Source organism: Lethenteron reissneri, chromosome 47, assembly GCF_015708825.2.
Source record: "Lethenteron reissneri isolate LAM-NWPU_2019-01 chromosome 47, ASM1570882v1, whole genome shotgun sequence".
Lineage (NCBI taxonomy): Eukaryota > Metazoa > Chordata > Hyperoartia > Petromyzontiformes > Petromyzontidae > Lethenteron > Lethenteron reissneri.
This window is the reverse complement of record NC_083825.1, coordinates 7051588-7079334: the sequence shown is the minus strand read 5'-3', so window position 1 is coordinate 7079334 and position 27747 is coordinate 7051588. Positions and strand designations below refer to the sequence as shown.

General features: G+C 44.8%; 1 protein-coding gene across 1 annotated transcript; it reads right to left on the bottom strand.

Moving 5' to 3' along the window:
* Positions 1-622: 622 nt before the first annotated feature.
* Positions 623-23534, bottom strand: LOC133354328 (annexin A4-like). The gene is made up of 13 exons (XM_061571071.1): positions 23376-23534; positions 22639-22676; positions 15680-15761; positions 12740-12834; positions 11095-11208; positions 7856-7946; positions 6899-6978; positions 5658-5714; positions 5000-5093; positions 3568-3663; positions 2615-2673; positions 1866-1988; positions 623-1359 (listed from the first exon to the last, which is right to left on the bottom strand). Exons 2-13 carry the CDS (start codon positions 22642-22644, stop codon positions 1300-1302), a joined length of 957 nt encoding a protein of 318 aa, XP_061427055.1. The 5' UTR covers positions 22645-22676; positions 23376-23534; the 3' UTR covers positions 623-1299.
* Between the last annotated feature and the right edge of the window lie 4213 nt (positions 23535-27747).

Genomic DNA, 27747 nt, shown 5'->3' with positions numbered 1-27747 from the left:
TTGCACCCGATGCAAGAGCCGAATGGCTCACAGGGCTATACCTAATAAATGAAACTTTAAACTTGAGGGTGCTGATGCTCCCCATCTTGTGATTGCCACTTTCTGGACCAGGTTCACCCGTTTGGTCCTGGCAGCTACCTTTTTCAGGTGGTCGTGAAAGGCTAGCATTCTGGCCAAACTTAGGATGTTTGGTAAGGTGGAGTGAAAGATAGCAGCCTTCACATGGCCCACGTTATGAAAAACCGCCAAATTTTCTTGCTGTGGATTTCACACCTGATGATTGCTTGCGTTGCAGTCAAAACGTCGTGAGAATTTTTATTGTTTTATGTTTGTATTATTTTATAATTTCCCTTCTACGTGACTTTACCGAAAGAACCAAGAATATAGCCCACTCTGTTAAGTCAGAAATCACGACGAAATGCCATCATGCAGAGCAACAACACAAGCCACGACAAACGGCCCCATTCAGGGCCAAACAACGCACCTGGAACCATTCTGGACAAACTAGGGCTTTTGGTGGGTTTGTGTGGGGGGTGGTGCGATGTGGTGGTTGCAGTGTTCCGAAGGTTATGGGGATGAACATGGGTGGTTTATCAAACAAATTCCAGCAAACGTTATAGTCTCCACTTGACATCATTTAATAGACCAAGGCATAACGATCATTTTACTTTACTGTTTTTTTCTTGCGGGTATAATAGAGCAGTTGAAAGAAATGTTGCAACGTACAATATAAGCACCGAGTAACACGACAATGAGATGTCAAAAGGTACGCCCCATGTTGCGCAGGTGAAGGAGATGAATCTGTACATGTTGCATTGACACTGTATAGACTTGACACCATTTCATCACAGGCTGAAAAGCTTCAGTCCAGTCCCAGTCAATGACGAGTATCATCAATGAGTGGGGGAAACCGTGCACAGGCCAAACCAAGATAGCATTGCCATGGCACAATGAGAAATGTAGAACATGGTAGAATATCGTATGCTTAAACAATGCTCTGTAGTCTAAATATTGTTGACAATTTGATTGAAAACACTCTAAAGCTCTCAATACATGTCGAATATTGAAACTCACTGTAGGTGCTAGAAAAATGTAATCTATCAGTTAATCAAACATAAAAAATCATCAACACGTGTAATTGTTACATCCCTATTATTTTAGTACTGCGAATCAAATGCAATTAATGGCTAAACAGTGACCGTGTAAGCATCACGGTAATGTCAACACGTTGCACAATACAAGGCACTCGCGAATCCTGGTCCCCTAGTTGACTCCCCGTGTCGTTTGGCGTCGTGACGCTCAGTCATCCCCTCCGCACAGCTGCAGCAGCACCTTCCTGTAGTCACCCGATGAGTCACCCTGCGTGAATAAAAGGAACCGCCAAGTTCACCAATAGAATCGTTTCAACGATTTCCCGACGAACTTCGGAAGCGTTTTTACGAGTCGGCACTTGGCTTCCACACAGCACGCAACAACTATTTTATTTTACCAGGTCAAGCTCACCGAGGCATTAGCTCTTTTTCAGAGGCGACCTGGCCACCAATGATAGCGCAACGAAGTGGCTTATATCGTGTGGAAATGTATAGCAGCCAAATACTCAATGTGCGGGGGGAAAAAACGAGGGACCCAGAATAAAAATCCATACGACCAGGGGGAGAGAGAAATGCGTAAAAAGTAAAATGTACAGGTGTCAGGGTCGGGATCGAACCCACGACCTCGTGTATATCAGGCGAGGCAGATAACCACTCGCCACCCATTCTCGCACATCATCGCACCCCCTCCTCGCACCCCTTTATGTCCCCCTCGCAGCACCCGCACTCGCACCCCCCCCCCCCTCCCACACGCACCACCTCGCTCAAGCGAACCTTGATGAAAGAGTAGAGAGACTTCCCGTAGAGGCGCTTGAACTCGGCTCGGATGTCCAGCATGTCCACCTCGCAGCGCGACACCATGATGCGCATTAGCGTCGCGTCATCCGTGCCGGCGCCCTGCATCAGAAACGGTTGCGCAAATCAACAAAGTGGCACTACTTGAATAATAATTAAAATAAAACTGCTCATCAATTATGAAGGGATAGGATTAAAAATTAAGAGGCAAGGAAAAAGACAAGAAAAAGATAAAAGACAAGAAAGTCAACTCGAATGGCTAGGACGTTGGTTGGCGTTAACGTGGAAATCCCACATTATTTTTGGCAGAGACCAGACTGATAACTTTAATCTAAATTGTCTCATGGTTGTTATTGTTTGACTTGCATCCCACTGGGATTTTTGCACACAGCGTTGATGTACGGTGCTTTTTCTGTAAGTCTTTGCTGTGTTTTCCTGGATTTTTCTGTTTGCGCGTAGTCACTTTAAGATGTTCCTTGTTCATGGTTTTGTTTGTTGCGGTTGCACCCGATTCATGAGCCGAATGGCTCACAGGGCTATACCAAATAAATGAAACTGAAACACGGTGCGACAGAAGTTCAGCAGACATACATAGTCAAAGGTGCTCGCTAACAGCACTTGCTCTACCAAATAAATGAAACTGAAAATAAAACTGAAACCAAAGGACAATGTATATGGATTGTGTGCACGAGGATAGGGAGTGAAAGGCAGCGTGGAGGACTCCTCACCTTCATAGATTTATAGAGGCTCTCGGCAAAGAAAGCAGGCTTGTTTTTCACGCACTTCACTGTGGTGGGGACAAACAAACCCATCAACGAGACACATCTACAACAACAAGAGAAGCAAGACCATGCGCATGCATGGATTATAGAACACTTTGCAACATGTGTTTGTCATTAGCAGGTATTTAATCAGCAGTTATAACAGTTGCGCTTAGCGCCAGGCATGCAGGAAGTAGTATGTCTGTAGGCCAGAGTGAGGCCTCGGGGCTCGCTTAGCAGCTGTGCCAGGAAGGCGTTCCGCAGCCGGTAAGGCCAGGTAATAGAGGAGAGCCCTTTTAGTTCTGGTTTTTGTCTTCAAATTTTAGACAAGCCTTTGATCGATTGAGTTCGTTCTATATTGGGAAAGTCCCTAATAGCAACAGAACTTTACACAAAAGTTTCATTCATATTGGATCAGTTTAACACGTAGGCTTTCGTGACCAAAATTATTCATAATCAACCCAAAAACGTTGATTATTCATTTTGGATCAATTTCACCAGAGCCATCCTGCCTCCATATGACAGTCATGAGGACGGACAGACAGAGCTCATGTGTTTACGTTATCAATCTTCGTTGGAAAGTGTTAAGTTAAGTTAAACCAGGGCATTCTATACAGTGTGACGGTGTGGCGTCGTGTGTGTGGGGTGGAAGGAAGAGCCTCAGTGACAGCGCTGGTTGGTGTTGGTATGATATGACGTGGCATAGATGATGTGGTATGGCATGGCGAGCCTTGGATATGGTGTGGTGCAGAGCACAACGTGGTTTGGGATAATGTGGTGTGGTACAAAAGAGGTGTTATGCAAGCACAACATTGTGGTGTTGCAGCTTGGTGTGGATATGTGTTGTTGACCTCGTTGTGATGTCTTGTGGTGTGACACGTACAGATGGCACAGTGTGCTGTGTGCACGGTGCGACTTACCCACAGCCAGCAGCGCATCCTCCACGCTACCAGACATCTCGCTCTTAATGCTCTGCTCAATGTCCTTGCCGGAAATTCGCTGGTATTCCTCAAACACTGTCCCGTCAACATCACAACACCGTTGATTAATCGTAATGATCATCAAATCACTCATCATAATCATCACCGGCCATGATGAATCCGCTGCTAGATGAAGGCCTCCCCCCAAGCAGTCGGTGTCTCTCATGGTCCCACGATGCAAAAAATCCACCCAGGCCCTGCACACGAGCCGATCTCATCTCTGCAGCTCCGTACCAGACACCTTCTTGTGTGCAGGGGAGACCCCTCACCCAGCAGTAGATTGTCAACGGGGCTTTACATGTACATCTCAGCCCTAGTATATCAAAGTTCTCACAGCCGGCTCCATCTATTCTCAACCAGTTACAATATTTCACGCGAGCGAATTTAGGATTTGTTTGGGATCACGCACATGATGCGTCTGCTGCCAGCAAGTGGCAACACCCGGAGACGAAATATACCGAATACAGGGAACCAGGGTCATGCTCAGAAGTCGTAACCGGGTACCTGATACCCGGCTACCCGTACCCGGCCGGGTACGGGTACCCGTTTGCGACTCTGGTGTGGCCGGGTACGGGTAGGGGTAGACGGTGAGTCACTGGTGAGTAACCGTTTGTCACTCATTTCCCAACGTCTTGTCTCTTCTCACAATTCAAGTTCCTAGAATCAACCCACCCGCGCCTGCAACATGGCTTCATCCCAGAGGTCGCAATCAGGTACCCGATACCCGTACCCTACCCGTACCCGACTGGGTACGGGTAGGGTACGGGTACGGCCGGGTACGGGTACCCGTTTGCGACCCTGGTGCGGCCGGGTACGGTAGGTAAGCAATCAAAACCCGTTTGCGACCTCTGGTCATGCTCCATTCTGAAAATTTTTGCAAAAAGTAACTCCGTTAAGCAGCCAGTTGCAATGGTCAAGAGCATTACAAAGCAATCATATGTATACATAATCTTCATGCAATTACATTGAGTCTATAATAGCGGTGTGGTATTCTTTTTCTTTACCGCGGGCCGATTTGGACTTTAACCTTGGCGGGTCACACATTAAAAACACACCCACCCACCTCAGTCACTACAAAAGGCTCATTCAGTCATGGAAGTGACCGAGCACACTAACATTAGATACAAAGTGTTGTTGTCGGGCCAAAAATATTGCCCCCTCTAGTACCCGATGAGTGCAGCAAAGATGCTTGCAACGACAGATACACGTGTGCAGGCCGATTCAAAGTGGTAGCCCTCATGTGGTCGCGGGCGGTACAAATCGAAGTTTACGGGCCTCATTACCTGGCCTGTGGGCCGTGGGGCGGCCCACCCCTGGTCTGTAAGCAGCAGGACTAAGTGTTAGTGGGCCTCACTCTCCGCGCGCGACGGACCTTTGTGAAGGTGGGGCACACTGCGGCTGCACAGGATCATCACGAACGCAGTCTCGTCCGTCCCGGTCTTCTTCTCGCCGGCCTGGAAGAGCGTCTGGAGGCCGCACGGAGCACCAGACACCGTGGTGGTAGGGGACATATAGAAGGTGGGTGACACGCAGCTGTTAGGGTGGGGGGGATGGTCTTGTTTGCATCGAAAAGAGAGGTGTTTTCCGACAATTCTACTCCGACTGTGATATCAACGTGGCGCCATGAGACTAGGTTTACCGTTTGGTTCTCTCGCAAAACCAGTCCACCCCATTTTTTGAGCAAGGTTCGCAGAAGGAGACATCACAAAACTACTTCCGAGACGCCTTCAAGTGACCTCTCAACCGCACGAGAAGAGAACTCTCCCACGTGAGCTGCTGCTGAGAAATGGTCTGCTACTGCACTAATAAATACAAACTGATATTGTTAATTTGCAGAGATGCAGTTTAGCAAAAACAAGCAAAACGTCGGTAACAAGGTCTGAAACCACAGGCGGCTTGAAACTCGTATCCCCAACCAGGGGATTCGGCGCTGCGGGCGCTGCGCTGCGAACCCCCGAGACACCCGGCCACTTCCATTGCAACAAAAACCTTGAGAGATCAAGCCCTGGCGCCGGTGCGGGACCGCTCACCTCCGCGTCCTTCTTCACAAGAGCGTCGTCAATGGACGTCCCCTCGTCACGGTTGCCCTTGGCGAGCCGAGAAAGAGAACATCCTTTGTCACCGTTCATGGAATCTCCAGATTAAGCAAAACTATGAACTCAACTATTTTAGTATTTTATCAGGTAAGGCCCACCGAGCTCTTTTTCAGGACCGAACTGGCCACAAATGATAGCTCAACAAAGTGGCTTATCATCGTGTGGACATTTATAGTGGCCAAATACCTTACACACGTGATATCGATTCTAAATGTGGAGGGAAAAACCAGAGGACCCGGGGGAAAATCCACACGACCATGGAGAGAGAGAAACGCAAACTCCAAATGTACAGACGTCAGGGTCGGGATCGAATCCACGACCTTCTGTATACCAGGCAAGGTAGTTAACATCTCACCACCGCTGATTAATAGAGGATGCGCTCCAAACTGGTGCCCAGTGTCAATAAACAAACAAATATGGTCAATCACACACACATACATGGGATTATAAGACGAATGCCCAACTTTGCTTTAAACGACAGGAAAAAGTGTGCCTTATAATCTTGAAAATATGGTACCGAGGAATGGGATTTGGATCAGACCACGTTACAACGTATCAGGACCCTCCCGATAAAATATTCTTCAAACTCAAATGAGGCGTTCCTGAGTAAATATATGTAATCAAATAAAAAAAATACTTGAAGGCTTATTAACAAGTATTAATTTATCCAGGAAAACTGGCCCAGAGTCCTAGAACTTTTTTTCAGGAGTGTCCTATATTGCTTTTTTTACATTACTTTTAAAAAGTTTTCAGTCAATTAATGAGTGGGAGGAATTTCGATTTAAAGCTTTCGTGACTGCAGGGATTCATCTTCTTGGTTCTTTCGGTAAAGTCACGTAGAAGGGAAATAATAAAATAAAACATAATAAAATACAATTCTCACGACGTTTCGGCCACAACGCAAGCAGCCGTCTCCATGTGAAGAACAGGTCTGTCGGAAACAGGTCTGTCTTCCCGACAGACCTGTTCTTCACCTGAGGACGGCTGCTTGCGTTTTGGCCGAAACGTTGTGAGAATTATTTAATTATGTTTTATTTTTATTATTTTATTATTTCCCTTCTACGTGACTTTACCGAAAGAACCAAGAAGATGAGTGGGAGGAAACCGCAGCGCCCGGAGTAAACCCATACGTGCACGAGGGGGCAACACTCCGAGTACACGTGGTGTGCACTTACTGTTGACAATGAAACGAGGACTCGCTCAAAGTATCCCGAAGTATCCGACACGAGGTCATCCTCCAGAGAGCGATGGTACTCTGCGCAGAGCACACAGAGGACGGCAAATAAACACCCACGGTGCAATCCTCACTAAGACCGTTGGGAGCGAGTGCTGTTAGCGGGCACCGATGAAGGCATGCGCTGCGGTGAGGAGGTGTTTGTGTGCCAGCACTGCTACTGTTGTCTCCCAAGTGCTCATGCTTAAAACACTGCAGAAGACACTCATTTAAGGCCAGGTCGACCCAGGACCAGTTCTAATTATGCTTGCCATCGATGTTAGCCGTGGTTGGCAATTGAACTCAAGTTGCCTTTTTCTTAGCAGAAGTCGCTGCGCGATCGCTCCCCCATAGCACGCAGTGTACACATGAACACACACACACACTACAAACATTTCCTCCATCGGCTCAAAGACTACAAAAGGAACAGAATATTTATTTTGCTGAGCGATGATTTTTTTCCCCGTGCTTGATTATTGTTGCACACTTGTTCTGTTTGTTTTCATGATCAATTGGTTTTGGCTGCACCACAGGTTTTGCTGTGGAATTCTTTTTACTCAGTGGTTAAAAAGTTTCTGTGTGTACAGTGTAACTAAGCCTTGTGCGCGGTGATTTGTGTAGAACTATCGGGAGATTCTATTATTCAAGGAAATAGCTGTTATCCGTGCGGTTATTTGTAGATAACAAAATGGATTCGGTTCCTCTTATCTGCACAAAAGACTCACACAATAGGGCGAATTTGGCACTACTGGGAAATCACTCAATGATACAAATCCGTTTGTTCATAAGAGTTTCTGGGAATAGTTTCTGCAGATCAATTGAGGTTGGTCAGGGGTCGTGGATAAGTATTTTATTGTCGAGCAACGTTTTTGCTGCCGATGGTGTTAGCGTGCTGACTGGTCGCGAGGTCGGCACTCACGGGTTTTGTAGAGCTTCACGATCTCTAGGATCTCTCGGTTTCCACGCGATGCCATGATCTCGATGATGCATCGCTCATTCGTGCCGGCACCCTGGATCGATCGTTCCAGGAAGAGGTGGGATGGGGGGAAAGGCAGGCACGGGAAGATTTGTAGATTCGGAAATCGATTGTAGCAACTGTTTGTCATTCTGCGTTGGCAGCGGTGCACAAACACAATTAACAAAAACGGATCGCGATGAAAAAAATACAAGAATAGACTTCAACCTTTCTGAAAATAAAACAAGGCATTAAGTCTGCATTAACCACACACAGTACATGTGTAGTGGTGATACGCGCTGGGATTAGGGATCGTATGCCAGCGCGTAATGATTGGCTGTATATGTGGTGACGCGCGCTGACGGTGGAGGATCAGGGGTCAGCGCGGGGTCGTGGGTTACGGGGTAATGATTGGCTGTGGGCCGGTGACGCGCTGAGAGGGAGTGACCGGGTGGCAGCGCGGTGTGATTGGTGGAGTAGTGTTAGCACGCGCTGGGGAAAACGGATCGTAGAGAGAGTGCGTCGTGATTGGTTCACTAAGGAGCGATGCTCACGTCGACGTCCGCATCAGCTCCGTCTCTCGTGAGCAGGGGCTATAAAAGGGGATGCACACAGGCGTAAGGGCAGTATGTAACCAGCGAAGAATGAAGACGGGGATCGAAGAGATAGGGCCCTGCGGTACCTAGTCCCGCTGTCCTAACGGGACCGGGACTCTGTGAGGCGAGTGTATTGTGTGTAGCCATAGGCATAGGGTCTACACGAGCCGAATGCATGGTGTGTAGCCAGAGGCATAGGGTCTACACGAGTCAAGTGTATTGTGTGTAGCCAGAGGCATAGGGTCTACACGAGTCAAGTGTATTGTGTGTAGCCAGAGGCATAGAGTCTACACGAGTTAAGTGGAGTGTATAGTCCAAAGAATAGAGACCACACGTTGTATTCTGACACGTCAAGATTTAATAAAAGTGTGTTACCCGTCAAGAAGTTCCTGCCGTCATTTCCAATACTTCACGTGTCAAAACATGCAAAGAAACCTGCTTTGATGTCAATAATTCAATGGTAGGTGACATTTCAGGCAATGGCCCTTCTTTACGCTATGACGAAGGGCTATTTCCCCGATTCATAGCCTGATGTCATTCCACTGCTGGATGAAGGCATCCCTAAGCTGTGTTTGTCATTGGGTTGGTTCAACCACACTACTCCATCTTGACTTGAAGCTTTCGTGACTGCAGGAATTCATATTCTTTGGGTCTTTCGGTAAAGTCGCGTAGATAGGTTCAAAGAAAATAACAAAAAAACAAAAACTACGACGTTTCGATCGCAACATAAGCGGTCGTCTTCATGTAATGGGAAATCCGGGTAGCCCTTTGATTGGTGGAAAACCAACCACCGTCGGATTGGCTGCCCACCACTTGCATTAACATTGGCTGCCGACTTTTGGGCGATGCCCATTTCAGACCCTTATAAATAGTTTGACTTTGGAAGCTAAACCCCCCTTTTCCTGAAGACGACCACTTGTGTTGCGATCGAAACGCTGTAGTTTTTGTTTTTTGTTATTTTCTTTGAACCTATCTACGTGACTTTACCGAAAGACCCAAAGAATATACTACTCCATGTGGGGCAGTGCGGGTTGGTGACGGGAAGGGCCAGAACAAGTTCAGATGTCAGCCGTGGCCGGGAATCGAACTCTGGTCGCTGGGTTCATAGCGAAGGGTGTGCGAACCACTGCGACACAGCATCACCCCCAAACCAGCTGTTGTCTCACCTGGTTAAACCAAAAATAAACTTGAAATGCATTTCTTTGAAAAAAATATAGAAGACAATTTTTTTTTATCTTGTTTGCATGAGGATTCGTTAATTTTAATTTACATATTTGATCTGGAAATTTTGCTATCAACTTGATTAGAAGAAAAATGGAATTTCATAGGAACAAAGTTTACTTTAAACCCAGTGCCTAATTTAAGAAAATGTTGGTAAAATGTGTTTCTGTTTTAGAAAACACCAGTACAGACAGTCCCCAACAATCTATTTCGACACACATTATCTATTACATTTTGTAAATTAAAATGTGTTCGGTTCCTTTTGTAGTGAAACAACAGTACTACATTGCCAACAGTTTGTTTACAAGGAGCTCAAGCTAGTTGTACAGAACTGCATGTTAAAAACAGAGAACGCGTTTAGTGTGATTTCCGCGATGCGCCCATTCTTAAAAAATTGTTGGTGAATGGCTCCAGGCATTCACACTGCGTGCCCTGGCGCCAGCCATCAGACCACAGTGTGGAAAACATGAACAGACGCGAGCTCCAAAACCGGCGGTTCTCACAAATGCCAGATTCAGGGTAAACAAATCTCCCAAAATATTAAACGTGTGCCACTGGATGAGAGGTCATGGGCGGGACTGAGTGTCGTCATCGGCGGCGTCACGCTGGGCGGGGCTCGTAGGAGGAGGTTTCTCGCCTTCAGGAGGGGCAGGACGCGGGGGAGGGACTGCCACTTTTGACGGTCAAGAATAAGAGACCACAAGAAAAGTAATCGCCTAGAACAGGGGGCGGCAACCAAAATAACAAGAAGAGCCATTTCTTTCCAATTCGGTACAAAATTCAGTATTTCAAGAGCCGCAATGCATCTGAGTACATACTGTACATACGTACATATCGTCAAGAAGCAGCCCGTAAAGAGCCGCATGCGGCTCCGGAGCCGTAGGTTGCCAACCCCTGGCCTAGAATAATAAGCCGACTAATCGTCCCAGCTGTAAAAGTAGAGGGTTGACTGGAGTCTTAACTATTGAACACGTAGGCTTTCGCGACCAATATATTCCATAAAGTTTTTTTTGGGTTAAATCGCATAAATATAAGCGTGCCGTTAAACCTGCCACCACGCGGCACAGCCAATTAGTAAGGTTTGTCACGTAAATAAAAAGTGTCAATTAGTTACTACTTCAGCACACCGGTGTGTTGGGAGAGTAAATCCACAACATTCACAATTCGAGTACGACGTTTCCCTGGCGATTACAACAACTAGCTTCATCAGGCGATAGCCAGAATTGTGAAGTCTTCCTGAAATAGGACTTTCTATATCTACATGATCTATCCCATAAAAAAACCCCTATATTAAGTCTGTACCATGTTCATCGGCCCGGCACAACCTCTGCACGACCCACCAACCCCAGCCTCTGGGGTCGCCCAGTCGCACCCCCGCACCCATACCTGGATGGCTTCTCTCAGCTGAGTCACGTCGTACTTGATGGGCGGCATGAGCAGACCCAGGATGACCGTCTCGAACTTTCCAGACAGCTCGGACTTGAGTTCGTCGGTCAAGTCCTGCGGAGGGGACCCGGGAGGTGCGGGTGAGTGGCGGTGTCTACACGTCGCGCATTGCACAAATTGAAGCTCGTGATGGCGAAGGGAGGCAAAGTTTCCGACGCCAAACTGGGCGAGGCCAACGTCTGACATCGCCCACCTGTCAATGCGACCACACCGACCCTGTCCAGTCGATTTGAGACTGAACAGTTCAATAACAAGCGGGGATGCTGCCGTGGTGTAACAGTGACTTCGCTGGAAGTACGATCCAGAGGTCATTGGGCTTGCTCCTTAACGATCGCCCACCCCACCGCTGTCCACTCAGCAGTGTAAATGGGTACATCACCGTTCGTATAGCGGGCAGGTTGTGTGCGGTGGGGCAGGGTGTGGGCACTCCCAGCTCTTCCAACATGTCTGGCCAGTGTGGAAGAGTAGGCCAAATACCCTCCAGTGAAGGCCCTTCTGCCAGCAGTGGCATAAGAAAGCAGGGCTGCGCGTACCATTAATTAATTGTAGCCATTTATGAATCCACTGTTTGATGAAGGACCCCCCCACGCAATGAAGGTCATAAGGGTTGTTTGACCATACTTCACCACGCTGGAAAAATGTGGGTTTGAAAGGTTTTCTGTTGTAAGGTGGCGATCATGACAAACACGGCAAATCTTTCTTGAGATGTGCTTGTGCAACCAATGACAATGCAATCCCTTAATGTATTTCTATGTAAACCCATGTGGTGTGTGACGTAAGAAGAGTGGAGAGTCTTGAGATGTGGGTGTAGCGAAAAAGAACAGAAGTCCTAGATCAGGTTAAGGTTGAGACAAGCCTCATTATAACAATGCGTCATTGGATATTAGATGTGAATTAGGAAAATGCTTAGAGGCGACTGCTTGATGAATGACGTTCTGGAAGGAAGGATTTTATAAGAGAGCCCAAAAGTAAGTTCTGGAAGGACGATGGGCAAGCGGCTAAGGGGCATAACAATTGAGATGCTGCTTGACAACTTTAGAAACATGCGTTTAAGAGTATTTGGCTGCTATAAATTTCCACACGACAGGCCACTTCGTAGAGATATCACTTGTGACCAGGTCGCTTCTGAGAAAGAGCTTTGTAGCTCAGTGGGCCTTACCTAGTAAAATAAAAAAATGGTTTCAATAGTTTTAGTTTAAATAGAAGGAATGATTTCGATTTAAAGCTTTCGTGACTGCAGGGATTCATCTTCTTGGTTCTTTCGGTAAAGTCACGTAGATTTGAAATAATACAATAATAAAAATAAAACATAATAAAATAATTCTCACGACGTTTCGGCCACAACGCAAATAGCGTTGTGGCCACCTGAGGACGGCTACTTGCGTTGTGGCCGAAACGTCGTGAGAATTGTTTTATTATGTTTTATTTTTATTATTTTATTATTTAAATTCTACGTGACTTTACCGAAAGAACCAAGAAGATAGAAGGAATGAGTGAAATGAAGAAGTAAAATTCAAGAAAATCTGGGAAGGGATAGAGGTTGTCTCCCGGTTGAGGACTAAAGGAGGTGGGGGGGGGTATGCACCTTCCCATACGCCGACTTGAAGTTGAGGGCGATCTGCTGGCGCTGAGCGTTGCTGCGACAGGCCAGCACGTCGATAACGGCCTGCTCGTCCGTGCCTGCGCTCACACGCACACAGAGAGCATCCATCGCGATTAACGCTCTCAAGAAACAAGCTCGCAACGGGCATGCAGTAAATAGAGCACAGGCTCCACCATCACAGCCCTCCGTCATCCCCCCAAGAATGCAAGTCTCCCAATGCCATGTCGGTCATGGGAGTTGTTTGACCATAAACCACCATGCTGGTGAAGTACGGTCAAACAACACAAATATATAGACACATGCGATCCGATGCCTTGTCTTCATTCATTTTAAATCAATCGATGCATTGTTATGTGCCTAAATAGCATGAATTGCCCATGATCTGGTTGTTGTTATTTCATTTCATGGATTAAACAGATACACTCATATCTGGCAGCTCAAGTTAGAATCCCATTAGTCGTGGTAATTGATTATTTTGGCCACATTTCCATCCACTCACTAGCAAACTATGTGGGTAACCACGTCCATTCCTGGCTGTATATCCAGTTGGACTCGTTGCTGAGACGAGATTCTCATGGGAGTCCCTGAGCCTGGAGGCATGATCACTCTGTGCAGGACACACCTTCACACGTAACAGTCTTGTGTGTATTTATATACACACACACACACACACGTGCAAATGCCATGAATCACGCTGGACATTAAGGAGGGGTTCTACTGTGGAGGTTCAGGGTTGTGCTGTATGACTCTCTGATGCATTTTCGAGTTGTGCTGCGTGTTGTTCTCCCTGATGTCCGACGTTTCGCGACACATGCCGGGAACTTCTCCAGGACTGGAATTCATCTCCTATACCGAATCATAAATTCACGATTTAGATTTTAACTTTTTTTTAAATCAGCTGAAAACATTTACTTGAAACATCTAGTAACGTTATCTCTATTTGCCAAGGAGGGTGTTGCAATGTGACATGGGCATTAGGGAAGATTACAAATGAAGAAGTCTGCCACTGTCAGATCCTGAATTCAGTTCCTGCAGAAGCTCCCAGCAAGTGCAGCAAATCATTGGGCATCGTGCCAAACAAACAAACAACACACAGAGCTGTACACAGCTATACAGCAAAACTGCAAAATGCCGATATTAGAAACTCCCTATGGCCAGTGGGCTTCAAGTATATGCCATGTCCATGCGTGTACAACTACGGTACACAAAATACTTTTGAAACAGAACACAGCCCTTGCTCAATTCAACCCACTGGCTGCTGCCACATCTGTCATCACTCTGCCAACCACAGCTTGCAACACTACCGCTGCCCTTCCTAGCAGCAACACAGATGTCCCACTTGTAGACTTCCCCACAGCCACTGGTGTCACATTACAACGACCTCCGCTTGCCAAATAAACACAGAGCAGCAACCCTGTTCGAAATGTTTTAAGTCAACGCTTTCATTTGGTTAAAAATAAAACCAATCACTCAGTCAAATTCCTAGCGAAGCAACCATGTTGGCGCTGATCAAAGGGTCCCGGGGATGGAACGACTGAAAAGTTAATTTGCCCAGAGAATCTTTAGGACCATATTAAGGAGACAAACACCCAAACATGAGCTGGAGATGTTTTGTAAATTAATCAACGAGCTTCTTGCACGTGAGAGGATACAATATTTCCTGAGAAAATCTGAAGCAAAGTTGGGATAACGAACAAAAATCATCGATACATGTAGGTCAGCAACATACTAGCTCTGCTTACATTTACCGAGCACTTTATAATCCTCCTCTCAGGGCTATGTGGTTGGCATCAGAGGGCAGTGCAGCAAAATCCGCTTTCAATTTGACGTCTCTTTATTTAAAATTAATCAAATAAATAATTATACGCAGCAACAAAGTGTATTTGGTGTCTTTATTTATTTCTTCAGCATTTGAAATAAAAAGGTAAGTCTAATTTTTGCTTCTAAATTATGATAAAATAGACATTGCTCTGTGATTTTCTAGACATTGTATCGAATTCAAATTAATTACAAACCTCAGCAAGCAAAATCAGGAGAAAATAAAGTATCAGAGCAGTGATTTAGAACTAATTGGAGGTGAGTTAAATGCAGTGCTACAGTGACATGAAGTGAGGTGTTTAATGACGTAGTTTTGTGCAATAATCACTGCCATTAATACAGTACAAGAGATTCACACAAAATATCGTATACCGAGGTTTCATTTTTTAAGTTAAGAAAAATGTATTTACGTGCAACAATTTTCTAAAAAAATGTACAATCACACAAGAAAACGTAAATGTACATCTTTAATAGTACAGCTTCCGTCCTCGGACGGGCAAAAGGCTAATTGAAGGTCAGTTAAATACAGTGCTACAGTGACATTAAGTGAGGTGTTTTATGACATAGTTTGTGCAAGCATCACTGCCATTAATACAGTACTGCAGTTAAGTGCAGTGTCGTGTTTGATGACGTACTTTCGTGCAAGCATCACTGCCATTAAATTTACACAAGATACAATTATACTCTGCTCAATTTTTATCGTAAATATTACAGCTTCCGTCCTAGGAGGGGCAAAAGTCTAGTTAGTAAGGTTTGTTACGTAAACAAAACGTGCCAATTATTCATTACTTCAGCCCACTGGTGTGTTGGAGAGTAAAGCCACTACATTTACGATTCGAGTACAACGTGTTGCTGGTGATTACAACAACTTGCTTCATCAGGCGATTAGCCAGAATTGTGAAGAAGTCTTTCTGTTTCAGCCTTAAATACAGTCGAGGTGATGTCATCAGTGTGAGCCTATCATAACACACGTACATCCACTTGTAGATGTACTCTACCAGCCACCAATCTCTTCTCCAAAACGCTGGCTGAAATGAGTGCACCCTCCTCTTCCACCTTGCGACAAGCATAACACTGAAGTGTGCAAGGCGTGGAGTTACTTACCAATGCCCTTCATGGCCTTGCGAAGCTTTTCCGCGTCTTGCAGGGCATTGAAGCCAGACGCCTCGCGCACAGTGCCCCTTGCCTGATCGCCACACCGTGAACACAGCTCAGAAAGGCACCGCTGAATGTACCTTTCTACCGTTATTTATGAAAACTGGGCGCATTCGTCAGGTTAAAAAACGGTCACCGGGAAAACATTTTTTATACTTTATTCTCATCCGGCTCTACGACGTAAAGTTCCGTCTCCAAATCATTCTGGATTATCCACCCTTCAGTTTTCAGTTTAATTTATTTGGAATAACCCTGCGAGCCATTCGGCTCTTGATTCGGGTGCAACCGCAACAAACAATAAAATTACAAGATACATAAAAATTTACTGTACGCAAATTTAAACATCCCCTACAAAAACAATAAATGTTCCAGAAAAAGCACCATTCGTTTATGCTGCGTACAAAAATGTGCAAAAAATCCCATTATGTGCGATGACGAAGGGCCAATGACCGAAACGTCACCCATTGTATATTTTCCCCTTTTAAGGCCAGTGTTATTGACAAATGTGTTGGGGTTTATGTTTGTTAATTGTGCACCACTAACAACGCAGCAGCACCAAATGACTTATATAGGGTGGTTCCATTTATAGACACCCCACTAAATAGGGATAAATGAGAGAAAACTACATTTTATTTCAAAGCCTCCCTACTAATCTTCACATGTAATATGCCGACGTTTCAGGCACCTCCGATTGGCACGGTGCGAAAGAAGTTCAACGTACAAACAACAGCCCTTCTTCAGAGCAGAGCCAAACAATGTTTCCCGATTTAAATTTAAAATAGCTCGTTATAAACTCGGTGACAGATGAGTTTTGCTCTCCCGAGGCTCATCAGCAAGCAGCACATGACCAGCCACGTACTACGGGGACTCATATACAAGGTCATGCCTAACCAGAAATAGGGATGGTAATTTAAATAGGGGTATAAATTATAGACAAACTAACAAATAGTCCTCACGACTTCCCAGCCATCTCAATACACGTGCATCACATGAATGAACACTTCCCTTCTCTGTAATCGATGGTTGCTATCACTTTGATGACATAAGATTCACATCACCTATTCAGTGCAAAGCAAAGGGGGCTCATTCGCTCGTTGGATATTATTTACCTGGATTACCTTGTATAATATTAACAAATGATATACTGTACAGTTAACCTTGAGTGTCTATGAGATTAGTCGGGTAGTGGATTAACCGTGCTTGTGAAATGAAGGAATAGTAAAAGTAGTAAATCCACACTCATTCCTGGCTTTTCCAGACGCTGGGCTCTAAATATCAGCTGCTTCTCTCTTGCTCCATCGCTCGAGACTCGTGACCCATTGATTATTAAAGTAATAACAACAAAATTGCATAATCTATGTCCTGGCATAAATCCTCCGCCCGCCGGCAAAAGCTTATTCTGGCTAATCGCCTGGAATGTGTGGCACAAGAAAACCCGCAAAAGAAGCCAACTCCACAAACATTAACAGCAGATGCAAAGCGCACACAGTTACGATGTAAATTTAGTTACAGTATAGCAAATAAAAGAGGAACACGTGGTTGAATATTGCACAAAACTGTCGCTTGCAACCACCATGCGGTTGCGGTGCTAAGAAAACGCAAAAAGCCAGAAAATGCAATTTGACTGCATCGCACTCACGAGGTCCAGTGTTACGGTAAACGGAGCCAGGTGCATGGTCACCTCAATTACAGTGTTCTGTGAACCCTATTTTATCACTCGGAACACCGGCACCACTGCTCACCAGATCAAATTGCCTAATGGCACACCAGCTTGTATTTACCACTCACAAAATATTTGATCAGCCCGTGCCGTAACAACCCATGTGACTGGACACAAACTCATTAGCGTTGCCTTGGAGCAGCGTTGTTAACTCATGACCATGGGTAACTCATTAACTATTTATGGTTTGACCATGGCAGCACATAATTTCCGAAGGTGAATGCATTCAATGGATTCCCATATTTTAAACGGAAGTACTTTTACCCAATAACATCTAATAATCCAGCAGCATTTGTTCAACACGGCAGACTCTGCTGACGAAACCCAAGAGGTCAAACCGGTCCTGAGTTCGCTTGCTTGAATTGACGCTTCTTGATAGTAAGGGTCTGGTGAAAGCCAACAGACGGATGGACTAAAACATATTTGTGTTGATATGTGGAGAGATAGAATGGAGTTATGTATATTTACGTTTTAATGTAGTATAACTTAAGAGAGCAACTTTAAGGTCAAAAGAAAATAGGAAACGTATACGCCAAGGATATTTGATTTCAAAGCCATTCCATAATTTTACAAAATTAGCCTCAACTCAGGGATAATGATCAAAATCCACTTGTTACCCCTCAGCATATGGTCTGTCCAGGTTTGTGTTAATATTCTATTTTTAAATCATAAACAACTGTGTTGAGAAGATTTACTGTACTGCCAAACCTAACCCGATGCCAATGCAATGGGACATGACTACAGTATTTAAAATGGGCAGTAATTTCACGGACTTTTAAAATATATTTAATATTGTGGGAGAAGCACCTAAATTGACCGATGAGCTTGCTTCAAGTAACTCATCCGGTATTGTATTTAAGAATTCAAGATGCAATTGGCCATTATGTGTAACGTCACCTATTCGATTTCCTATCAAGGCCTTGGTGTTATTGACTAACGTACCAAGATCACTCTATTTGTTAGCTATGCACCACTGATAACGCAGCAGCAGAATCACCAGATATTTTGTTTCACGATATACAGCAGATTTGTAATTATTCATCCAGGAAAACTTTACTGGATAAGCTAGTTACTTGAAAAAATCTAGGCCTTTGCTTTGCCAACAGGATAGCTATTTGTTATTTCACTTGGAATTCGCAACAAAGCCAACATCGAGAAAACAGAACCAGGACACACACACTGGTCTATATCGCCACCGTGTGCAGTGCAAGTGCGTGGATTCGGAGGAGAATCTCGTTCTGATCTAAGCCAGCAAAGGGCAGCAGAGCAAAGAGATGAAGAAAGGATGACAAGAGGAGGAGAGAACAGCCCTTGCTGCTGCCCATCAGACGGTCGAGTTAGAAACGGGTCAACAAACGGGAACCGATACCTTCCCATATACCACGCAGCGAGCATGCCAGATTTTAAAATGCGATACCAATTATTTAGTAAATGCTGTTGTTGTGAGTGGGTACACCTTTTGGCGTCATCTGGTCGAACACCATATGAGACTGGGCTCTAAGAAAAGCTGTCTCTGGTGTGGACCAATCAATTTCAAGGACAATGTATACATTATCAGAGTGCTGTTTTTTGTTTGCATTCTGACCGCAGGTATTGTGGTTAATGTAAACATGATTCCTCGTAAAAAGGTGTCAGTTTTGTTGCCAGAAAATAGGGTAAAAAAAACTATTATTATAAGATGTGTTGAGTTATGTTTAATGATATATGGTACTGTCACCGCATTTTCAAATCCACTGTATTCACAATACAAAGCTATAAAATAATTGGCTGCATTAAAAACATAACCTGCTGAATTAGTGGACTACTCAAGAAGGTAATGTGCAAATTAAGACGGACATGTCATAATGAGCCCAGGAAAAGTATAGTTAACATGCAATGGTTAATACCAACAGGTAGATATGTATTCTTGGTTCTTTCGGTAAAGTCACACAGAAGGGAAATAATAAAAAAAACAATACAATTCTCAACAAATTTGAACAAAAAATTCTTGCTGTGGTTTTCACACCTGATGATGATTGCTTGTAGTGCAATCTAAACGTCGTGAGAATTTTATGATTTCATTATTTCCCTTCTACGTGACTTTACCGAAAGAACCAAGAATATGAATCCCTGCAGTCACGAAAGCTTTAAATCTAAATTTAGGTAGATATGCAATTAAGAGTGAGTTAGTGCACTGGCCTATGAACTTAGAGGGCCCAGTTCGATACCTGAGCATGGCTAACATCATTGGCAAGAGGCATGCTGCATGCACTGGTCAACCAACCCCATGTAACAGCCACCCCATTCAGTGAAAGGCTGTAACATGTATCGGTGGTCACTGCATTCTGTATATCTTTCTATATATATAAAATCGTGAATCTGTCTGTCTGTGTGTCTCCGGAACATACGCACTTTCATTGGACGGCGGTTGCCCCTGGCAACGGCTAGCGACGCCTTCGCCGCTTTCATTGGACCTGGCAACGGCTAGCGACGCCTTCGCCAAGGGCTGCAGTTTCATTGGACGGCGGTTGCCCCTGCCAACCGCTAGCCACGCCTTCGCCACTTTCATAAGCTCCGTATTTAATTAAATAATAGCCATTACACAGTGTTGTTGGAGCGCTAGGGGGGGAGGAACGCCACCCGTACCCTGCCTCTTCCAAGTCGACAATTTTAGGCGAGGCCGCAGGCTTTGCACGCTACTAGGCCCCGACACCCACCACGCCACTCTGAGGTAAATTCATAAAAGTTTTTCCTACTCTTCACTACACCCCCACCACAATGTGTGCTATTAATATTACTTTTAAACCCAACGCGCCAACAATCGATTACTTTAATGTTCACTGTACAAATACTCATTAAGCTGGGTGAGCGTACTGACAGTCTATTATGTACACTGTAGCCTGCTTATTAAGCTCTGTCAGCGTACTGCCACTCTATCATGTACACTCTAGCCTGCTTATGAAGCTGAGTGGGTGTACTGGCAGTCTATAATGTAGACTGTAGCCTGGTTATTATAATCGATTCTTTAAATGTTCTTTGTACAAATAGTCATTAAGCTGCTTTAGCGTACTGCCCGTCTATTATGTAGACTGCTGCCTGCTTATTCAGCTGGCTGGGTGTACTGCCAGTCTATCCTGTACACATTAGCCTGGTTAGGAAGTAAAGTTAGTCAATTTGTAACACGTACGCTTTCGCAAACATTATTCATAAACAACGTTATTGCGTTTAGATCGCCTTATTTATTAAGGTGTCACCCTTATCCACCACCCGACACGCCCAATCTGCACAAAATTGTCACGTTCATAAAAGACTAAGACTTGACTGCTTTAGCCCACCGGTGTGTTTAAGCGGAAAACCACAACAATTACCATTTCTCATGAAAAAACTACTGTATAATTATGTTTAAACCACACGCGCCAATAATGGATTTGTTTAAATGTTCACTCAACAAATACTCATTAAGCTGGCTGAGCGTACTGCCACTCTAGAATGTACAGTGTAGCCTGGTTATATTTCTGGGTGGCTGTACTGACAGTCTATCATGTACACATTAGCCTGCTTCTTAAGTAAAGTGAGTCTTTTTGTAACACGTACGCTTTCGCAACCATTCTTCAAAAATAACTTTATTGCCTTTCGCTCGCCTTAATTATTAATGTGTTGTAACCCTCCACCACCCCACACGGCCAATCAGTCAAAAAGTGTCCCGTTGATAAAACACTCATAAGTCTCTGCTTTGGCCCACCGGTGTGTACAAGCGTAAAACCACAACAATTCCCATTTCAGAGTACGTCCTTTCGCTGATGCTGGATGCAATTACCAGCCAAACGTCGTACTGTTCAGTTGTCTGTCCATCTGTGTACGATCGCTTGCGAGGGATTTGCCGGGAGGCACGTCCCGTGCCCCGCGATGGGAATACGCATGTCACTGTGTATGTGTTTGTGTGTATGTATGTGTGTTTGTGTGTATGTATGTGTGTTTGTGTGTATGTGTGTGTCTGCGTGTATGTATGTGTGTGTATGTGTGTGTCTGCAGCAAGCGCGTGTATGTGTACCTATGGACGCGCGCGCGTGTGTTGTGTAGGGGGAACGGTAGTGTAGTGCTTAGCGTGCTGCCTGTGTCTGTGTGTGTGTGTCTGTGTGTGTGTCTGTGTGTGTGTGTCTGTGCCTGTGTCTGTGTGTGTGTGTGTCTGTGTGTGTGTGTCTGTGTGTCTGTGTGTGTGTCTGTGTGTGTGCGTGTGTGGTGTGTGGGGAGCGGTAGTGTAGTGGTTAGCGTGCTGTCTGTGTGTCTGTGTGTGTGTGTCTGTCTGTGTGTGTCTGCGTGTGTCTGTGTGTGTCTGTGCGTGTGTGGTGTGTGAGGAGCGGTGGGTGTAGTGGTTAACGCTACGCTGCGCTACCAACCCGGCGAACCGAGTTCGATTCCCGCTCACGGCCACCACCGGTGACGATTATTTGAACCTCCCCTAGGTCGACTCTGCCTCAAACGAGTAACTGGTGTGGCGTATTAACATCGCCACTGGGGAGACAAAGGCGGCCGGCCGTGGTGGATACAAGTCCCGGGCGAAGCCGGGTAGTACAGCTAGTTGTTTATGAATTAACAGGTTTGACTTGTCCAACTGGTTTATCATCGTCGTTGCTTTAAGGTGCTTTGAGCCCGTGAAGCCCGATGAATGAGGTGCAACAGTGAGTCCATAAAAGTTTGACTGTAAACTTTCGTGACTGCAGGAATTCACATTCAATGGTTCTATCGGGAAAATCACGTAGATAGGAAAAAATAATGACGATAAAGTAATAAAAAGAAAGTGAATAAAAATTTAAAAATATCACGTTAAGATCGCAACACAAGAGGTCTGAAACGTAGTGCTTGGCTTCCGAGATCCGATACATTCCAGGTGATTTGGTCATCGGGCAGAATGGAGAATGTGTAAAAGTAATAGTTTGTGGTTCGTCATCACATATTTATTAAAACATTGACTGTGGGTTCGTCTTATATAATTCGGCAGCTGTGTGACCACATCTGTGACAAATCACCAGGCACCACTCCGTGTTATAATCGGGAGAATACGGTACAAAATAATTCGCCTTTGTGGAAATCATCTCTCATCCCAGAATCTGTATTTACACTGGAGAAATCTGATGACCTATAAAGCTCTTTGTGCCCCCCTAACAGATCAACATGTAGACCTCGAGATGCTGGGTTTGCCTGGACTTACTGCCATGTTAGAGGCTGAGGCTGTTGTCGATGATTGATCTAAGACGAGACAATAAAAGGACACAGGTTAATATGTAACGATAGTGGCTGTTAGCGAACACCTATAAAATATAATTTAAATAAAACCCAGCTGTTCGCCACTAAGGGGGGGAGGGGTGACGTCACCGCGGTGCGTGTGCCAGGCTAGGTACACCTCGAGACAAAAAAAACACAATAAATACATCACTAAACACCGAGCACAGCATCAACTAAACCCCTGCTGGCCATAATCCAAACACAATCGTAACAAACGTCTCCATTTTGTGCGGACACGTCTTGTGTCAGTAAATACTGCGATTATTTTAAAGCCTTTTCGTTGTTACTCCACTGCTAGTTGAAGGTCTTTCCCACCACGCCAGATCGATCATAGTCCGAGTATGTTGGTCAAGTAGGGGGTGGTGGGTGACAGGAGATCAATCGCCACTGATGTGAGCCGCGTGGCTTGCAATGGAACTCCCACGAGCGGAGGAACGAGCTAACCACTGCGCCACCGCTCCCCACCCCTCCCGACAAAAACTCAATAACATAGGGAAATTAATCAACGCAATTCATTTAAATAAATAGATAAACATTCCGTGCAAGACATGCACGCAACACAAGCATGTAACATGCGCCGAACGATTAAATATTAATTATTAAAAAACACACTCGCGCGATCACACACACAACCAACACAAACAATGACGTCGCCTCTCTCACCTGCGATAAAGATAAAAAAAATCAACTTCTCGATTTGTCTTTTCACCCCGAGATTAAACCACACAGTCCGCGCTGCTTTCAAAGTCGCTTCTGTCTGTCAAAAGGTAACGAAAGCCGTGGCACAGGAAGCAGAGGGGCCCTCTCTGCCTTGTGGGTTTATATTGGCCGGGACCGGCAGGGCGTGTCCCTGAAACATTAGCAAATAAATAAATATAAAATAAGAGAACGTGTTGCTTTGTGTGTGTGACACGAGGATGTTGTTGTAGCCAGCCCAAAACGTGGAACTTTGGGCTAAGCGCAATTCCAACGTTGGATCAACGTTTGGCCAACCAACTGCATGCCAACGTTGGGTCAACGTTGGGGCAAATCCTTGTCAACGTTGGGGTCAACGTTGGGCCAAATCCTTGTCAACGTTGGGGCAAATCCTTGTCAACGTTGGGTCAACGTTGAGCCAAATCCTTGTCAACGTTGGGTCAACGTTGGGGCAAATCCTTGTCAACGTTGGGGCGACTTTGGGGCAAGTCCTTGTCAACGTTGGGGCAAATCCTTGTCAACGTTGGGTCAACGTTGGGCCAAATCCTTGTCAACGTTGGGTCAACGTTGGGGCAAGTCCTTGTCAACGTTGGATCAACGTTCGGCCAACCTCATGCCAACCTTGGGCCAACATTGGCACGTGTAATGGGTTAATGATGTGGGGATGGGGGTTACATTTCCTTGGCTCTCTCTGTTGTTTTTTATCTCACAGGACCGCACTTTAGTTTCCTTTACTGGGAGGAGGAACTTTTCTAAAAATATTATGCTCGTTTACTCAGGGAATCCTCGCTGAGTATCATAATTCTTTTGCAGTAGGGTCCTGCCAGGTTTACACAGTAGAGCGATGGTTCCTATATAATCTAAAATTTTGTGATCATTTATGTGTCATTTAAAAAATATATATATAAAACAGTATTTTGGCAAATTTGGACAAGGATACCGACACATGCTGTAGTGGCCTAGCTCTTGCAAAGGAAGTCACAGAAGACACCGCGTAGTATTTCATTAATGGTCAATACACACCACAGTATTTACGATATTTCACTGTTTTATTTACTGGGTAAAGCCCACTGAGCTATTAGCTCTTTTTCAGAAGCGATCAGGCTACAAATCATAGCTTATCGTGTGGAAAAATCCATGCCACCACGGGGAGAAATATACAGGCGTCAGAGTTGGGACCAAATCCACGACCTCCTGCATACCAGGTGAAGGAGATAACATTTAGCCACCGCAGCCACTGGGTTCTAACCATGAACCTTTACAACAAGAAGCGGCGAGTGAACTTCAATGTCACCACCCCGAAGCGTATCCCCTCTGGATAAAATATGTTAAATTGACAATGCCAGGGTTGAGCCTGGCTAATACGTGAATGGGAGACTGCTTGGGTATAGCGGATACAGTATTGTCAGGTTCAGAGGCTTGCAGGAGATGGCAGTAGAGCAGTAGATTATTGAATCTCCTTGTACAGAGCTCATCCTATGTGGGGTTTCTCTGGGTTCACTTTCCAATGGAGCAGGATCCTTGTGAAAAATACACGTCATGCCCAAGTCAGGCTTCCAAATGTAAAATGCATGAACACGGTGTTATTTAAAAGTGCATAGAAAGCATTAAGGTAACGCCTGTATCATCGGTTATGTTCAGCTATTACTGTCAGTCAGTGGCGGCTCCTGCAAAATCTCTCAGGGGGGGCAAATGTCTGGATGATTGATAAGGATAAGGTCCACCCATGCAATAGATAAATTAACAGCTTAAGCATGTAAAGGCAACTTCACTTCTTTAATATTAATGAAAAATAAAGTGACTCTTACAATACATCTTGTTTGTTTCTATACTCGCTATTAATACAATCCACTCATGTTTCTTTTATTAAAGATTCCACTAGGTGGCGACAAATAATTTTGTTGGATGAAACGTGCTTACGTATGATGACGTAAGCACGTTAGGGCGAGCCCTCCCGGAAGCCATAGAGAATGCATTGCAGCGCCCCCCATTCGAAAAAAAACATCTTTGAATGTAAGTCTATGGGACCACTCGGGGCGATTCTCAGCCGGAGGGAAATCGCCCAAAAAGAGGCGGTACTCCACAGAACGTAGCATGACGCTGATTGGACTATATCCAGAGGCACAGTGACGGCTAGCGTGACTCTGTGGTTGAATGACATTGGTGGTGCGTCGCCCAATCACCCTAATGAAGAAACCGCCCCTGCTGTCAGTGTTTTGTCAATAAATCTATGATTGGATAAGGGCCTCCTTGGACACTTTCTCCATGAATGGAAAAAGAACGAGAGTCCAGTTTGTGAGTGTGATGCTGCGACACATCTTAGACCGTGCAACATCTCGCGAACTACTGCCCGATCGGATCATTCAACGGAGATCTCAAACATCCGCGCGGCTACTCTTGGAGCAGTCGAATGGATGTCAAATCTCGATATAAATTTATAATTTGTTGCAATCCCCAAAAATGCCAAATGAAAGAAGAGCCTCCTCACATCTTGCGGGTCATGAGGATTGTTTGACCATACTTCCCCACGCTGTTTAAAGGAGGTTGGTGAACATATTTCTATCTTGATTTGAAATTTTCGTGACTGCAGGTTCTTTCAGTAAAGTCACGTAGGTAGAAACAGCTCTCTCGCTGGGTCAGCAGTTCCACTGCTGGATATTTTTGTCCGCCTGAGAACAACCGCTTGTGTTGCGATCGAAACGTCGTGATATATTATTTTCTGTTTTATTTTATTTTTCTACCTACGTGACTTTACCGAAAGAACCAAAGAGTATGAAAATATTTGTTTTCCCCCCCGACCCTTGGTGTATTAATGTAATTAGGTTTCAAATAAATGTATCCGAAGCAATACAATTGTTACTTTCTCTTTCTTGGTTCTTTCGGTAAAGTCACGTAGAAGGGAAATAATAAAATAATAAAAATAAAACATAATAACACTTGAGGACGGCTGCTTGCGTTGTGGCCGAAACGTCGTGAGAATTGTATGTTATTATGTTTTATTTTTATTATTTTATTATTTTCCTTCTATGTGACTTTACCGAAAGAACCAAGAAGATGAATCCCTGGAGTCACGAAAGCTTTAAATCGAAATTGTTACTTTGTTGAATCATTGAAATGTTATTTTTGTTTTATTCCAGTTTGAGTCGTGTCACGAGCTGCATTTTCCTGAACTAAAAAAAAGTGGATTTCTAATTGAGCGTTAAATGCGTGTAAAATTGAATGTTAAGGATTACAAAAAGCGTTTCTTAATTTAGTAAATACAGTGCTATCTGTTAATATCCAAAGTATTAAAATCAAATGACACACTAGTATGTCGCTATAGTTTCCATATATGAGGAGATTTACTCCACAAAAGCCCCGAAAAACTAGACACTAATACAATGCATTGTTGTTTGGGTCAAATAAGTAAATGTGTCGTACAGCCTCCTTCACCCGACACAGCCAAATGATAATTAATACTGGTAGGAACCTCCTGGTTACACCAGCCCACAGGGGATTATTCCGTCCATCCGTCGTGCATCCAATAATGGGAGGGGTGGGGCTGGGTGGAGAGGGGCTGGGTGTGGAGGGTGGGGAGGGGCTGGGTGGGGAGGGGAGGGGCTGGGTGGGGAGGATGGGGCTGGGTGGGGGGTGGGAGGGGTGGGGCTGGGTGGGGAGGGGCTGGTCACCCCGTGGTGCCCTTATAAAACTCAACGTTTAATCTACTCACGCCGGCTTGTGCTCGCCCTTACAGTCGGGCATATTTGCGGAATACACCACGCCGCCGTTGACCCTGGCCATTGACCGAGCAACCCAATGTTCCTACCAGCTCCCTCCTTAGGAATGTGTTACAATTGTCCTGAAGAAATCAATATTTATTTTACATGTCAATTTTGCCTTCAATAAAGTCGGCATCGGTGCACATGTTCACGTGAATTTATTTATTGGCCCTGTCGCGAAAGCCTACTAGGTGTTGAACAGAAAATGTTAAACTCTACTGTATTCTTTCTAGATTTGAAGCTTTCGTGACTGCAAGGATTCATATTCTTAGGTTTTTTCGGTAGTCACGTAGGTAAAATTTATTTATAAAAGTAAAATAAAAAATAAAATAAAAATCACGAGGTTTCGGAGGCAACACAAGCTTCCGTCTTCAGGTGGAACCGTCACAGCACGATAGCTGTATCAAGTGAGTCACTTGATACAGCTATCGTGCGTGACTCTACTGTATTCCTATTCAAGACCTTTGCAAGTCTGCACAAAAGCACCTGCAGTGATAATTATCGAATACTGTATTGACCTTATCATGATATTAGTTGCAGCATGATGACTTCGATCTGGTCATCATATCTCGGAAGCCAAG